Genomic DNA, 16,437 nt, shown 5'->3' with positions numbered 1-16,437 from the left:
TTTTTTTTTTTTTTAATTCACATATTTGGTACAAGGTCTCACAACACGGCTCGGACTCACAGCTTACACTCATGATGATCCTCCCCAGCGCTGGGATTACAGGTGTGCGCTGGCACCAGCTCATCGTGCCTGGGAGCAGGGTTGGTGTGGCATAAGGTACTGGGGATTAAGCCCCAGTCCCTGTGCTTATCTCACTGGCCCTGGCAGGGTGAATTTTCAAACAGCAAAATATTCCATAATCTAGAACTTTTGAGCACGGTCATGATTTTGGTTTCTGTTTATCTAGTATGTAAGATTTTTTGTTTTTATTTTTTTTTCTAATATTTTATTTTTGTGGAACCAGTGATTGAACTCAGGCCCTTGCGCTTGCCAGGGAAGTGCTTATTCCACTGAGCCATCTTCCTGGCTAGTATGCAAGATTTTTGGTTTTGTTTCGTTTTTTTTTTTTTTTTTTTTAACGAAAAGTATCACTTTCCTTTAACAGATTGTTTTTAGATGACTTTAAAAAAACCTTTTTTTAAAAAATGTATTTAGTATAGGGTCTACAGGATCTCACTACATAGATCCAACTCACAGTGATCCTGTTTCAGCTTCCTAAGCACTGGGGTTACAGGGGTATGTCACCACACCCCCAGTCTCAATTGCTGCCTCAGCGTGACCTGGGGGCAGGGCCCAGCACTGGCATGGCAAGCAGGGGATCAAACCCAGCCCCTGTGTCTGCCTAAGCAGGTGCTTTAATCTGCTGACCTATCTGGCTGGGCTTAGATGATTTTCAATAATTCCTGCTGATAGGAATTTTATTTATTTATGTATTTTGTATTTTAGGGAAAGGTGTTCAGGGTCTCACTGCTAGATTGGATTTATAGTGATCCACCTATTTACAGCCTCCCAAGAGCTGGGATTACATTCATGCGCCACCACGCCCAGTCTCAGTTGCTATCTCAGCGAGCCCCAGGGGTGGGGCTGGCTCCTGGATGCCCTGGGATTGAACCCAGCCCATGCCTGCTTGCAGGTGCTTTAATCCCCTGAGCTATTTGGCTGGCCCTTTGATCGGAATTTTAGAACTGAGTTTTTCCCCATACTTGAGTAAGTTAAACATGTAAGGGTATGTTTGTCTAGACAGGCTTCAAGGCTTTAATCAGTTCTTTTGATTTTTAGTGTTAGATTCATCCAAGATATTCCAATTTTGAGGCTATGTAAATTACTCCAGTTTGGTAAATGCAGAATTTTCCTGTGCCGCTACTGAGTGCCTACTTTAAAGATTCAAACAAAATATAGATATAGATATATAGTAAAGAATTTATCTCCTTAGGGCCAGGGAGATAGCTCAGTAGAATAAGCACTTGCCTAAAGGGGCCTGAGTTCAATCCCTGGTTCCACCAAAAAAAAAAACAAAAAAAAAACTATCTCCTTCCCCCCAAAAAAATTTTATCTCCTTCCCAAATCAGTACCACAATTTTACAAAATCTTGATTTTAGTAACAAAAATCCTTCTGATTTTTGATGAAGTTACTAGTAAAACAAGTACCACAAACTACTGCTTTTTTACAATTTTGAAACAGGTTGCCTGTAAATTGCCATGCCTGGTTTAAGTCTGTCTTTAGTAGCTGGGATTGCAGATGTGCGCCAGCATGCATGGCTTAAAATTTATTTCAAAGAGTATTGTTTTGTAACTGTTAACATTGCATCCTGTTTATCTTCATCGTTCAACTTACTCTGTAATAGATTCACAGTGAGATGTTCTTTGAATGAACTTGGAAAAAAACTTCTGTGTTGTGAAAGAAAAAAATCAGATCTCGGGCTGAGGAGATGGCTCAGTAGAATAAGTGCTTCCCTGGCAAGCACAAGGGTCTTGAGTTAATTCCTAGTTCCACCAAAAGAAAAAAAAAAAAAAAAATCAGATCTTGAAGCATCTGAATTGTGTAAGTTGACGTTAAAGTTTGTAGAGTTCTTGTTCTGATGTATTTGATGTATCAGGTTACTTCTCTTAAACAATGACTTAAAAACTCAGGATTAAAAAGGAATATAGAAGCTAGGCATGGTTCACCTGTGCCTATAATCCCTACATCTTGGGAGGTTGAGGGAGGAAGATTGGAAATTGGGCAGTTTTACAAATTAGGGAAATTCTGTCTCAGAAGTAAAATAAGGTGGGACTGTAGCTCCATGTAAACACCCTGCCATGCATTCTGCAGTACTAAGGAAAGGAAGAGGATCTAGAGAACTGCAATGTTGAGCCACACATTCATGTAATCCCTGCAAGGAACTGTAGTGTTACTGAGTAATGAAAATAGTTATATCATGAAAGAGCTTGTTGGTTCAGTCCTGAGGCAGTCTGCTTATCTTTCTTTCTTCCCTTTTACCTGTAACCCAGCTGACACTCACTGTTCAGAGGTCACTACCACAGCGCACCTGATAGTAACACGTCAAGTGACCAAAAACCACAGTGTCATGCTTTGGTTCACCCAAGATTGGGTCTACACTGTCAATCTTGTGATCATCTTTCCTTTCTGATCATATTGGGACTCAATTCATTTATGTGTATGTTTTGGAGAAGACCAAGGCAGAGCCTGTAAACCTATAGAAAGTCTAAGTCTGCTAAGTACATGCTGGCTAATCCTACCTTGCTGGAAAAACCCGGAACAAAGCCAGAAGGCATGCCACCATACTGGAAGACGGCACTCTGGTGGTCACTTAGGAAAATCTTAAGTTCTCTAAAATCTCAGTTTAGATTTTTTTCATAGTCACTAAGCACCTTCCCAGTGGCTTATAGTACCACTGCTGTAGTACTACATATGTAACTGTCCCTCTTTCGGCTTGTACCCACTGGTGGTACAAACAGCTCTAATCAGTTTTATTGGTCTTTTCACTAGTAAACTTAATAAAGTCTATAAAGGGGTCAAATCCATTTGTTTGAATTTGAATACTGCCCCAATCTAAGTATTAATGCTATTCATCACAATTTAAAATAGTACAATAATCAAATTTCATTAAAAGAAATTTGCATTCATGAAGAGTTTATCTGTGATTTCCTAAGTTTTAATGCGGAAATCTTACATATGCCTCATTGCTGATATGTACAGTACAATAGTATATGTAAATGCTACACCACAAATTAGCTGATTTTTATACCATTTTAATTTTTTTGTATTTAGTACAGGGTCTCACTACACTGATCAGACTCATAATGATCCTGCCTGTTTTCAGTCTCCCAAGTGCTGAGATTATAGGCATGCACCACCATGCCCAGTCTGCTGAGTCTCAGTCACCCTCTCAGTGCACCCCAGGGATCGAACCCCGACCCCTGTGTCTGCCTAAACAGGTGCTTAATCCGCTGAACTATCTGGCTGGCTCTTTTTATGTTTTTCTTAAGGAAACTATACTATGACGACGTCTCATCTACTAAATCAGTGCCTTTGTTTGCACTATTGTAATCCAAGATCCTGAGGAGCAGTACACTCTGCCTCATGGGACCAGCAGTCATGAATGTACTACCAGTTCTTCAAACTGGTGAGAAAGATTGTTGGATTCAAATTGGAGCCACCTGGCATTGAGACATGAATTATGGCCCTGTTATGAACAGCTATAAAATTTAAAACTATGCTTTTAATTTTTAATAAAAACTGATTTTGAAATAAAGCATTTAACTTATCACTAAGCTCTACAGTGAGAACTAAGATTTTCTTATAGAAAATATGTGAGATGTGGAAAAGCAAATGACAGGATGCATATGTTTTCTGCAGATAGAACTAATTATGTAGTGGTATAGAACTGAAAGATGTCTGAGTTCCTAGAGTTAGTAAAAGGGTATGTGTAGGTATTCTTGATAGTTTGTTACTCTTCCATAGTAGGTACATACAAGCTTATTTCGCCTATTAAGAGATACAAGATCATACATATGTAACAGGGTAGTTATTCTAGAATTTAAATTGAGCTCTTCTATTCCCTGTGTCCCCCAGGGGAGAGAAGTTTATACTGAACATTCTGCATTTCATATTTTTTAACTTTGCAATGAGAAGCAAAGATCATACCAGTAATGAAAGAAAAATATAGCTGGACGTAGTGGCAGTGCCTGTAATCCTAGCACATGGGAGGCTCAGGTAGGAAGATTGCCATGAATTTGAGGCCAGCCTGAACTGCATAGGAAGAAAACAAAGTATTTCCATACAGTTGTATCGCTGTCTTTAATAATTATTGGAGAGTAAAGGAAAAAGGTAAATGTTTCAGGGTTATAATTGTGGATAGCACAGCATGTGCTACTGGGGATTGAACCTGGCCCAATCCTTGTGCTTGCCAGACAGGCACTTAGACTGCCAGACTACCCCCCCGGGGGGGGGGGGGCAGTTTTAAATTTTATTTTGAGACAGAATCTCACTGATTTGCCTAGCGTGGTCTAGTATTGGTGATTCTCCTATGTCAGGTCCAGAGTAGTCAGGGTTACAGACTGTGTTTTGTGTGTAACAAAGATATAGGTTATAACCTTTGTAAGATAAGAGCTGTGCCATTTTAAAATGAAAAGGAATCTTAGAAGACTTTATACTAGAGTGCCAATTTTTTTTGAATATACAGGTATTTGAGGATAATTAGTTCATATGGACTTGCAGAAATTCATTTTGCTAGGAGCAAATTTTTTTCTGCCTTGGAAAAAGAAAGTTCTTATAAAAGTTAGGATTTTTAAAAAATGTATTTGGTACAAGGGCTCACTACACAGCTCAGACTCCTAATCAATCCTTCTGTTTTCAGTCTGCTCAGTGCTGGAATTATAGGCATGTACCACCATGCCCAGACTCAGTGGCTGGTAGGTATCACACTGGTCCTTGCACTTTGCTAAGCAGGTGCTTAGTCCTCTGAGCTGTCTCACTGGCCCCAAAGTTAGGATTTTTCACATCAGTTAAAGATAGGTATAGAGTTAAAGACAATTTAAATAGTGAGATTGAATATAAAAAAGGATACTTAGGTCTGTGAGAGGTTTTTATTGTGGAAAATGGGATCAGTCAGTGGTTAGATAGAAGTGTGGCGTAGGAAGAACAAAAAGTTAAAGACGAGGGCATGTGGTCTGGAAGGTCAACAATGATTTGGTACACTCTTGCTTTTTTGAAGCTCTCAGGTTGAAAGCATCAGTTCTAGTTCTGTCCATCAAGAGACTTGCCTGTTCCTGTCATTGAGGATTGTTCATTGTGTGTCTGTGAGGCAATGCTGTTTACTTTGTTCCAGTGACTGGATTGTAGGATTGCTTTGGTTTTGTCTTTCCCAGTGGAATGTATTGTTGAGAGTCAGGATTGTATGTCCATTTAAAGGACGAGATAAAAGTAAATGAAACTAGTTGAATTTTTTTTTTTTTTTTTTTTTTTTTAAGATGCAATTACAGATATGTGTGTATGTTTGGTCCCATTTTGATAGCTTAGGCTTTGTTTTGTCCTGATGCTCCATCCACTGAGGACAATGCCTGGCATGTACGTGGCCAGCATTTAGTCAGTATTACTGAAAGAACAAGGGGTAAGTGAAGTATTATATGAAATGTGCCAGACAGGACTCAGACGGACTTCTACATCCTATGGTCTCTGCTTGTGTAAGACTTTTTTGCTCACTAATTTATTTGCTTTCCCCAAGAAAGAGTATGCTGGCTATTTCTCATTGCGGAGTAATGACTGCTTGCTGGTTCATATTTAGGGATTACCTCAGCTGACTTCAGTTGGTATATGCCCAGTCCAGATTGCCTCCAAAAGTGAAGAATTGTATGTCAATGTATACTTGTCAGCAAGACCTTCTAGGGGACTGGCACCTTCTCAAGATTTCTTTCCTTCACGTCTGTATATGTATGCACACACCTGAGCATATTGGTTATACAAATGAACAAGTTTCATTTTGGCAGAAGTATCCATAGACTTAACATGCTTTAAGTCGTTTTCACCTCTTCTACCTCTTGCCCTCTACTCAGGTAATTTACTGCTGGTTTTGTTTTGACTTTGAAACATGGTTTTATATATTTCACCCAGCCTTGCTTGAACTTGAGGTTATCTCACTTCTGTGTCTTGAGTGTTGGGATTATTAGTCGTGCACCACGTTGCCTTCCTTGACTATATTTATTTGCTTGTGTTGAATTACATTGCATGACCCATTGTTTTCTCTTTTGGTGTAGGAACTTAGTGATTTGGCCCGGGACCCTCCAGCACAATGTTCTGCAGGCCCAGTTGGGGATGATAGTAAGTAACCTGAATTGATTTTTATAGTTAACTTGAAAGAAGCTCTGTGTGTTTTGAAATAACAAAGAAAGTTATGTTTTATTTTTCTTTTAACAGTGTTCCATTGGCAAGCCACAATTATGGGACCTGTAAGTATTAAGAATTTTAAATTTTTGCTTGTAATTGGAAAATGAGTATTGATTGGATTTTAATTTTATTAACTCAGTCTGGTGGTTTGTTTTATTATGTAGTTACCTTGTTTTGGATGTGCCATATAGTTGTACTGCATTAGAAAAAACTGAATTGTTCCCCCTTGTGTGGGTGTGTAGCACAGTGCCAGAGCCAAGTTCCTATTTGCCTCAGTCCAATTTTCCTTTGTAGCAGTGGAAACCTCTGTCATTGAGCTGCTTCTTATAATCTATTGAATTTAATTCTGTAAGTTGTAAAGGTAGTAATACTCTATTCTTGTTAATTTGATATTCCATTTTGTATATAAGTTACATTTAATACAAATGTAAATGTCAACATAAAGTGTTTTTTTTTTTGGTGGGCGGAATCTTTTTGATAACAAGGTCTCACTATGTAGTTTAGGCTGTCCCTGAGCTCACTTTCTAGCCCAGGCTGGTCTTAAATTTGCAGCAGTTCTCCTAGCTCATCCTCTGTAGTGCTGGGAATACAGACATGTACCACCTTGCCTGGCCTCCCTCAAATGATATTTTTGTTTTTGTCTTTTTTTTTTTTTTTTTTTTTTGCGGTACCAGGGATTGAACTCAGCAAGTGCTTATTCTACTGAGCTATCTCCGCAACCCCTTCAAAATGCTGTATTTAATGTAGCAAAATTCCTTTCAGTTGTGGGTGAACTATGAGCTGAATAATTGGATACTTGTAATTATGGATACCATTTAAGAATTTCAGTGAATTAGAGTACACTAAAAACATAATGGGGTAAGACTGTCTTGAACGTAGAACTTTTTTTTGTGGAACTGGGGATTGAACTCAGGCCCTTTCATTTGCCAGGCAAGCGCTTATTCTACTGAGCTATCTCCCTGGCCCCGAACATAGAACATTTTAAAATTTAATTTAGGGCTTCTAATTAGTACATGTGTATTTTACCAAAAACTGGGTTTCTGCCTTTTTACTTTACAGCAGCAGTGTGTACTAGGTGGAGAAATGGTCAGTGCCATTTTGGAAGAGTTGGCCTTAGTGGATGCATTGGATCTATAAGTACCTATTGAGCAGCTCTAACTTAATACCTTAATCATTTCTCTTTCTTTTTTTTTTGGTGCCACTATACCTGGTCTTATTTCCGTTTCAATGCTGCTATATGTGCAGCAGTAAAGATACAAATGAACATAGTAGAGAAGATCCCTGCCAGTCCTTCAGGAAATTAAAATGGGAAATAAAAGCAAAACACTTACTAAAATAAGTGTTAAAGTATAAGATGACATATAGTAATGTTAACAAGGTGAGCAGAAAAATTCTCAATTAAGGCATTATGGCAGGTAACTTTTAAGAAACTACAGTGCCTATATATTTTATTTCAAGGACATTTGCTGTTTTAGATTTTGTTTCAAACATCTGTATCTAAATTGGTGTTTATTTTTAATACACAAGTCTTCACTTGCCCAGCTTGACCCACAGGGTGTTTTAAAGTTTTACAATCTTTGAATAAAAACTCCTTGATTAGACTCTCATTCCATAAGCAGTTATGACTTAGTATAGATTAATAGCTTCCTTCTCTTTTGAGGTGGGATCTACATCTTGGCTTGGTCTTTACCTGATTCACTTTATTTTTGTACCTAAGTTTTGTAAGCAGTTTCTTTTGTGACCTAGAGGTTTCCATTATGCATTGCCAATTTTCTGAGTAAAGAATTCAGTAAAGTACTTTACCATGTTTATCTCAGATACAATTTAGATTCAGAATAAGTAATAAAAGTTACTTAGCAGCTTAAAGCATTCAAGGGTTGGTAGTCAAGAGTTCCACTTGTTTAAATGATGCAGGTTTACTAGTTTTTCCTTTTTGCTACAGTATTAATCGTGTAACAGCTCATAAGGAAGGTGTTTTTGTTTTGTTATTAAAGCAGCTTGAGATTAGCTTTGCCTACATTTTATTGATGGGCTAATGGATTGTCTTTATTCAGCAGTCAAATGTGGCCCTTAATTATATAAAACTGGAATGAATCCACAGAACTTCTGGAATTAGATTTTTTTAAATGAAAATGTTTCTAAGTATTTTGTTTTTAATCTATGTAATTAATTCTATATTCATTTGTATTAAAATACATGCTATATAAAACATCTATGCCCAGTGTATCTCAATGTGTAGCTGTAATGTTTTAAGTATGTGCTCATCTAATAAAAGCAGATCAGTCTGGGTGCCTTGGTTGGTTTTCTCCCCTCTACAATTTTTATATGCTGCTTTGCAGTGTTAGGGTTTTTTTTAATGTAAACTTCACAGGGCTCAATTTAAGTAGTTGCTCTTCCTTTTGTTTCTTTGAGCCTGGCTCTTCAATAAATAGATGCTCCTTCAATCCCATGTATTTCTTCTCCACTTTTCTAACGTCTGTGACACTTAATTGCATTCACGTTTCTTTATTTTTATTTTTAAATTTTATGTATTTAGTACAGGGTTTCTCTCACTACCTAGGTCGGATTTGTAGTGATCCTCCTGTTTTCAGCCTCCCAAGTGCTGAGACTACACACGTGCACCACCATGCCCAGTCTCAAAATCGCTGGCTCAGCGTGCCCCAGAGGGCCAGGCTGGCATGGCACGCTGGGAATCGAACCCCGGCCACTGCTCTCTGCCTAAGCAGGTGCTTTAGTCTGCTGAGCTATTATCTGGACAGCCCTTGCATTCCATTTTTTAGGTCCTTGTTCTAGAATATAAGGCCATCAAGATAAAAACTATTATCTGGCCTTATTTTACAAAGGGGTAAAATTTCAAAAGCTAATTTTAAGGGTTGTTTTGTTTTGGTGGTTTTTTTTTTTTTTTTTTTTTTCAGAACCAGGGATTGAACTCAGACCCTTGCGCTTGCCAGGGAAGTGCTTATTCTACTGAGTCATCTCCTCGGCCCCCTTAACATGTTAAAAGATTGCTAAATGTGAAAATTCATGAGCTCCGTTAAACATCTTAGAGTTGGCTTTTGGAAATTAAGAGGCAGTTTGAGACAGTTTTTGTATTTTTAACTTTAAATCCTGAATTAGGTCACAATCTTAGCAGTTTATTGTTGTATTGTCTTAAGTGGCCTTCAGAACACTTACATTCGGATGTCAGTTCTATCACTTTATTATTTATACCCTACTGTAACCTTTAAGTCATCCATAAAATAGAATAACATGTATGTCATGCGTTTGTTAAGTTAAAAATGAAAAGCTCAGCAGGTACTCCCAAGTATTAACTTGGTACTAATGTTTGTAAAGTATTTATTGAGGTTGTTCCCCTTTCAGATTGTAATGAGCAGACCAGCAAAGGAGAGAAAGTACTGTGTAGCATGAGAATTTTCTTTCCTCTTTTTTTTTTTTGTAGAACTGGGAATTGAACTCAGGACTTCGCACTTGTAAGGCAGGCACCATGCCTCTAAGCTATATACAGCTGGCCGTCCACCATTTCTTTTTATTTTACAGTACTGGGAATTTAACTTGCGACCTTAGCGCTGAGCTAAGTCTACAAGCTATACGTTGTCCTCCCTTCCCCCCCTCCCCCAATCTTGTGATAATGTCTTGCTAAGTTCCCCAGGCTAGGCTTATAGTAGGAATCTTTCTGCCTCAACCTCCCAGGGTATTGGGGTTAAGGGAAGGCCCCCCCCCACTGTGCCTGGCATGAAATCCTACATTTTCTGTTCCAAATCTCTTGGTTTACTGTGAGGAGTTCAGTTAGGCTTTTGTAGAAAATAAATTCATGGTTTTTTAAATGGAAGTTTTGAAGAGCTAATTGAATAAGCAATTGAGAAATAATACTTGGTAAACTTTATTGCTAAGTGTACTTTTGATTTCTGGACTTGTTTTCAAACCTTTGGTAAACTGTAAAATAGGATCTAGTTAGAATTTATGATAGTAAGCTTTGATGGTGCCTCCCCCCACTAAGATGAATTTTCTTTGACAAGAATTTCATTGCAGTGCAAAGATATAATTTTTGGCCCATTAGTGAAATGTTCAGAAAATGTTTATTACTTACCAGTGAATTTTCTTTAAAGTTAAGTACATTTTTCTCTTCACAGAATGACAGCCCATACCAAGGCGGTGTATTCTTTTTGACAATTCATTTTCCTACAGACTACCCCTTCAAACCACCTAAGGCAAGTATTTTCCTTCACAGTCTGTTAGTACAGATTTGCAATGTTTCAGAGGAATATAGCATTCTGCAGCACTAGCGTTCTGTGAAGCTGTTTGTTCATATGTATTAATAGCAATAATAGAGCTGAAGATAAGTATATGAGGATATTTACACATCTTGTCTTTAAAGAGCTAAACAGGGACTTGAAGTTTATAAATGAGGAAGATTTCCTTGTCTTTAATGTTGTAAGGCTTCATTGTGCCCTGTGGAAATAAACATCTTGTTCCATTTGTTAGTCACACACAGATTGGGATTATTGTAATAGCCATCAGATACTGAGCTTCAGGAGTTGCCTCATATTCTAAGGTGGCTAGCTTACAGGAATTGAAAACATATGGTTCTATAACCACTAAAATAAATTCAGCCTGTGAATAACCATACAGATACAGCAAGTGTTACAATGTCATATATAGTAACAGTTATGTTTGAAGGTGCTGTGTGACAGTGCCATTGAATAATGTACTTTATTTTTTATTAATGTTATTGAGAAACTGAGACAGTTTCAAAACAGGATAGTGGGACAGTTACAATAATTAATACATTGCATATTGTTGTCTTCGTAGTAGTTATTTATAGTACAAGATGCAGACATGATAGCTTGTCCAAACACTAGTACAAATCTTGAATTAAGAGAAAGAGCTATCTATCCTATTTTGTATATACAGATACAAAATGGTCCTTCATTTATATCCCCCTTTTTCATTTAGTTTTGTCAGAGATGGATATTCCATTGCCATTTAAATATGTCAGGTGCAAGAATTCAGCAAAATAATCCAATACAGTTCAGTAGTCGTAGTGGGTTATCCATAGGACTGTGCAGATTTCAAAAGTCATCTCTGAAGTTGCTGGGCTCCAGACCTTGTTCCCTGCTCTAGCTGTGCTTTCTACTGAATAACGTACTTTAAATTTTGATTTTGTGCACAGTGGACATACAGACCTGAATGTAACATGTAACGTGGCACATTTAAATAAGTTAATGGTGTATAAATTTTGATTCTACCCAGGACTACTTTTTCCCTCGAGACAGGTTCTTGCTGTGTGATGTTGCATAGTTTAGGTTAGTCTTGAACCCAGTGAGTGCTAGGGTTAACAGGTGTGTGCCACCACACCTGGCTAATGATGACTTACACTTTAAGGTTTAAAGTCTTCTGATCAAATGTAAGATGCTTGGTTTTATTTGGATAAAATACTTAATGTGTTTTAAAAATTTGTTTTAGGTTGCATTTACAACAAGAATTTATCATCCAAATATTAACAGTAATGGCAGCATTTGTCTCGATATTCTAAGATCACAGTGGTCTCCTGCTTTAACTATTTCTAAAGGTAAAGTACCTTCAATGGAATAGTATTGATGCTTTATTTTTTTAACCCCAGTAAGGGGTTTTAATCCTTGAGCCTTTTTAACGTGTTGATATTTTGATACAAAGTGGGGAAAGAAATGGTAAATTACTTCTTATTTTATTAGTGGTATTGGTTGAAACTTGAAGTTAAAATTCACATTAGGACCGAGAAGACAGCATTGTTTGCCTAATCAGGTCACCTTCATTATATAAGAGCTAAATATTTTAATTGACTTGTATTTTTTTAGTCCTGAACCACTTTATACATCTTTTTTTTAAAGAATGGTATAATTACAGTGTATCTGAATTTAATAGAACATTTAAATCTTGAGGTTTCCATTCAAAGAGAATTCCAGTTTTGCTTTTTTTCCCTGCCTATTTGATCCAGAGTTATATTATATAATTCATCCTGATCTTGAACTCATTGTGATCCTCCTGCCTCAGTTTCCCAAGTGCTGGAATTACAAATGTACACCACCCCCACCCCCGGCTTTGTTTTGAGACAATGTCAATCTAAATTGCTTAGACTGTCTTTGAACTTTGAATCCTCCTACTTCAGCCTTCTAAAAATCTGGCATTGCAGGAATATATGTCACCATGTCAGCCCACATTTAAGTTTTTAATGTTGATAATTAGGACTCTTGAAGATATTTGAGGATAGTGCCTCTCTTAAGCATTTTTTTAGAATAATTTTATTGAGAAACATAGCAATGAGACAGTTTCACAGCCAATTACTAGCACATTTTCAATAATTAATACATTGCATATTGTTTAAGTGGTTATTCATTGTACAAGATGCAGACATGATATCCTGTCTCAAACACTATTAGAACAAATCTCTGTTCATTGAATTAAGATAATGAAGCTGTATATATATCCTATTTTGAGTATACAAATAGAAAATGGTCATTTCTGTCCCACTTTTTTGGTTAATTTTGTCACAGAAGGGCATTCCCGTTGTCATTCAAATACTGTAGGTGTCTAAGCATTTTGGTTGTACACTTAATGCTTATGTATGGCATTTCCAAAACTATCTTGGAATAATTAATTTTACCAAAAGTTTGTAATTTATGAGTTTGGTAAATGCAGAGTAAAATATATGCTTGTGCTGTGACTAGAACATCAAAGACGTTATATAACATTTTTCAAGCTTTGGTACCACTATTGAGAGAGAAAATAAAGTGGATAAATTCTTCCATGATTCTTTGAAGACCCACTCAATTTTTTGTTTGAATTCTAATTTTTCCAATGGTGCTCCCATATCCAAGTGCCAGATGGCAAGTTTTTACTATTCCTGGATGGGCTGTACTACTGAAAAGTTTCTGTAAAGCAGATGGAATTAAGGTGTTCTGTTTTTAAGCAAGTATCTTTTTGGCACTTGCATTTTACAAACCTATTGGTAGGCTCAACTGACATTTTTGCCTTTTTTTTTTTTGAATTATTGTTTAGCCAGTGCTTTATTCTATAATTTTATATTTTCATCCCTCACATGCATTTGGATTTAAACTTATGTTTTGCTTTTGTGCTAATACCTGAGGTCTTTGTAAGACCTGTATGGTGAGTGGCATACAACAGGTACTCAGGTTAAATGAGCTTGTGTCCCTTGATGCTTTGCATCTTCTGAGTTGGTGTGTTGAACAGGCCAGAGTAAGCACTCACGTTGTGAACACTCTTTAGTGCTCAAGAGGTGTGTTTTGTTCATTGGGACTCCAGTGAATATGGTCCTACCTTGCAGATTGAAAGAGAACATTTTTTGGAGCTTGTTCAAGGGAAGAGCAAGGAGCAGATTTTTTTCATCCTGCCTCAGAGCTGAGAGTTAAATGAAACAGGCCTTAATTCTTGCCAAAAAACTAATGTGACCCTTGACTACCTGTTCAGTAATCTGTATTGACTTTGATGTCAACAAAAGTATTTTTAGTACTCCTTGCTTACCAGGGAATTGTCTTTTGTGGACCAAAACCTCTAAAATATTTCATTGAGTTTAGGATATAAATAATACCCTTTTGAGGATTGACGTTTATAATATGAACTAAGTTCTTTTGACCCTTATTTGTCCAAACCTGGGTAACAAGACATTCATTTTCTTGCAGTTCTTTTATCCATTTGTTCACTGCTATGTGATCCAAACCCAGATGACCCCCTAGTGCCAGAGATTGCACGGATCTATAAAACAGACAGAGACAAGTAGGTATACGATACTACTTTTGGCCTAACTGGAGCTGTAGGTTATGGCAATGCCAGGAAGACTGTATTCTTGTGTCTGGTAAAATACTGAAATTTTGCCGAGTACTCTTTAAAGTGACATGTGAATAGCCTTCCAGAATGGTTTTCTTCTAATGTAATGAAAACTTTGTCACTTTATGTTCATAAAATTTGGGAAGAGAAGATTCTGCACCTTGTTCTCTACATCAAATAAGTTTTTCTAAAAAATATTACTAATGACTATTATAAAAACTTGGCTCTGAATTTCTCAAATACCTGAATTACCTTTACATTCAGCTTAAGTTTTAACTACCATACGTTGTGATTAATGTGTGTTATCCAATCAGGTACAATAGGTTAGCAAGAGAGTGGACAGACAAATACGCTATGTTGTAGGGTAAGAGGACCGTGGTGCCGTTCGCTCATGGTGCTGCCAGCACTGGGTGCCGCATGCTTTCAAGCATTGCATTAACTAACACGGGTAACAGACTGGGCAGTTTCTAAAAACTCTACTTGTAATTGCTTGATCTGAGCGTGAAAGTATGCCCGGTAGTCACTACTGCTTGAAAGTATTCCTGCATGGTAAATTAGTTACATAGCACTAGTAAAAAGTGAAAAATTCAAGAGCATCTTTGACAGACTACCTTGCTGTTCACATTTTAACTTGAAACTTTGTTCTACTACTATAATGGAATGTGATGGTTTTTGTTTTTATTTGTTTTTCAAGTTTTGCCAACAGGCAGCAGTATTATAAGGGGGAAAAACACTTTAGCCTAAGGATCTAAACTCAAGTATTCATTACTCACAAGCATGCATTAGTGTAAGCTATTATTTTGTGGCTCCCTGTATGCTATGTAAAGCCTTTGTTTTTAAAGTGCTGGCTTTTTGAATAGGACTTTTTTTTTTTTTTTTGTATTTGATAAAGGGTCTTGCTATACAATTTAGACTTGTAGTGATCCTCTAACGCTGGGATTACAGGTGTACACCATCACGCCCATGGGTCAGGGCCTGGCACAACTTGTGGTACCAGGGATTAAACCTGGGTCCTTGTGCCTACCAGGCATGCTATTAGACCACCGAGCTATTTCTGCAGCCCCTGAAGAGGACATTTTTACATGATTAACTATAAATTGAATAGATGAGCTTGGCTCTAAATTTCTCAAATACCTGAATTACTTTTACATTCAACTTGTGTTTTAACTACCATATGTTGTATAATATGTGTTATCTAGTCAGGTACAATAGATTAGCAAGAGAGTGGACAGACAGATGCGGTATATTGTAGCATAAGAGGGAGAGAAAATAGTTGAGTCATAGTTGGTTTTTGGTTTGAAATAAAGCTAGTAAAATTTCTGAAAATTTAAATGGAAATCTAAAAGTTCTGTGTCCTTTTGCTATATATTCATTTCTTAAGGTTATCACTTTTTCTTGGGGTAATGACATGAAAGTAATTCTGAGAGAAATGGGTGATACTGACTTGCATTAGTTGTCTTGTTCAGTGATATCCTGGCTTATGAGTCAGCCACCTATATATCTTTCTAAGCAGAGATGTCTTGGTTACACTGCCAGCAATTCCTGTCCATCAGGTTGGCATGGACCTTAGCATTCAAGATACCACAGTTTGTAAAAGTAATAATGCAGGGGTGTCTCTTCAGTTTTTGTTTCTTTGAGCTTGTGGGGATCCTCTCAGTGCTCTGATTACAGGCATATACCACCAATTCTGGTTCTCTCATCAGCACTAGGACTCTTACCCTTCTCAAAAATCACTGAGCTTTGTTAACCGTTTCCTGTCTTGTTTACTCCTTTTAAAGTTTTATAGACATTTTTTTTCTGTAGGCATTTTCTGTTCTTATTGTACTTAGAGCTAAGTAAGTTCTTCAGTCTAGGATTCCAACCCAGTTTGTTTTGTTTCTTGTTTTTGTTTACCAGAGATTGAACTCAGGCCCTTGCGCTTGCCAGACAAGCACTTATTCTACTGAGCTATCTCCCCAGCTCCCCGACCCCGTTTTAAAGTAATAGTTTGCTTATGTCTTCAGTGCAATTTATGTTGGTGTACAGAATTGGGATACTATTGTATCAGACATCTATGATGAACTCTTTTAAAAAGCACTGTTTTTGGAGCAGTTAGTCTCATTTCCCACCTACTTTGAGCACCAGAGCTGGCTTTCCTCTTGCTGACTGTTCTCTAGTACCAGCCACTATAGATGACTTGATGATTCTGTAGGTAAAATACAGATCAATTTCTGCTCTGGAAGATGTTGGTAAATTCTGTATTTTTTTAATATATTTTTTCATTTACAGGTACAACAGAATATCTCGAGAATGGACTCAGAAGTATGCCATGTGATGCTACCTTAAAATCAGAATAACCTGCATTATAGCTG

General features: G+C 37.2%; 1 protein-coding gene across 5 annotated transcripts in view; it reads left to right on the top strand.

The window, feature by feature from the left end:
* The window catches only part of Ube2d3 (ubiquitin conjugating enzyme E2 D3), a 31,765-nt gene extending 15,328 nt beyond the window's left edge, over positions 1-16,437 (top strand). For 4 of the 5 annotated variants that reach the window (XM_023703860.1, XM_023703862.1, XM_023703861.1 and 1 more), the window contains exons 3-9: positions 6,136-6,199; positions 6,296-6,327; positions 10,396-10,473; positions 11,729-11,834; positions 13,942-14,035; positions 14,401-14,450; positions 16,355-16,437. In XM_023703860.1, the coding sequence (XP_023559628.1) occupies positions 6,136-6,199; positions 6,296-6,327; positions 10,396-10,473; positions 11,729-11,834; positions 13,942-14,035; positions 14,401-14,449 (423 nt within the window). In that variant the 3' untranslated portion in view covers position 14,450; positions 16,355-16,437. The remainder of the gene's footprint in view (positions 1-6,135; positions 6,200-6,295; positions 6,328-10,395; positions 10,474-11,728; positions 11,835-13,941; positions 14,036-14,400; positions 14,451-16,354) is intronic. The other variant, XM_004643708.2, reaches the window with a different exon arrangement.

Source organism: Octodon degus, unplaced genomic scaffold (assembly GCF_000260255.1).
Source record: "Octodon degus isolate 3935 unplaced genomic scaffold, OctDeg1.0 scaffold00183, whole genome shotgun sequence".
NCBI classification, from domain to species: domain Eukaryota; kingdom Metazoa; phylum Chordata; class Mammalia; order Rodentia; family Octodontidae; genus Octodon; species Octodon degus.
This window is presented reverse-complemented; position numbering and strand designations above follow the sequence as displayed.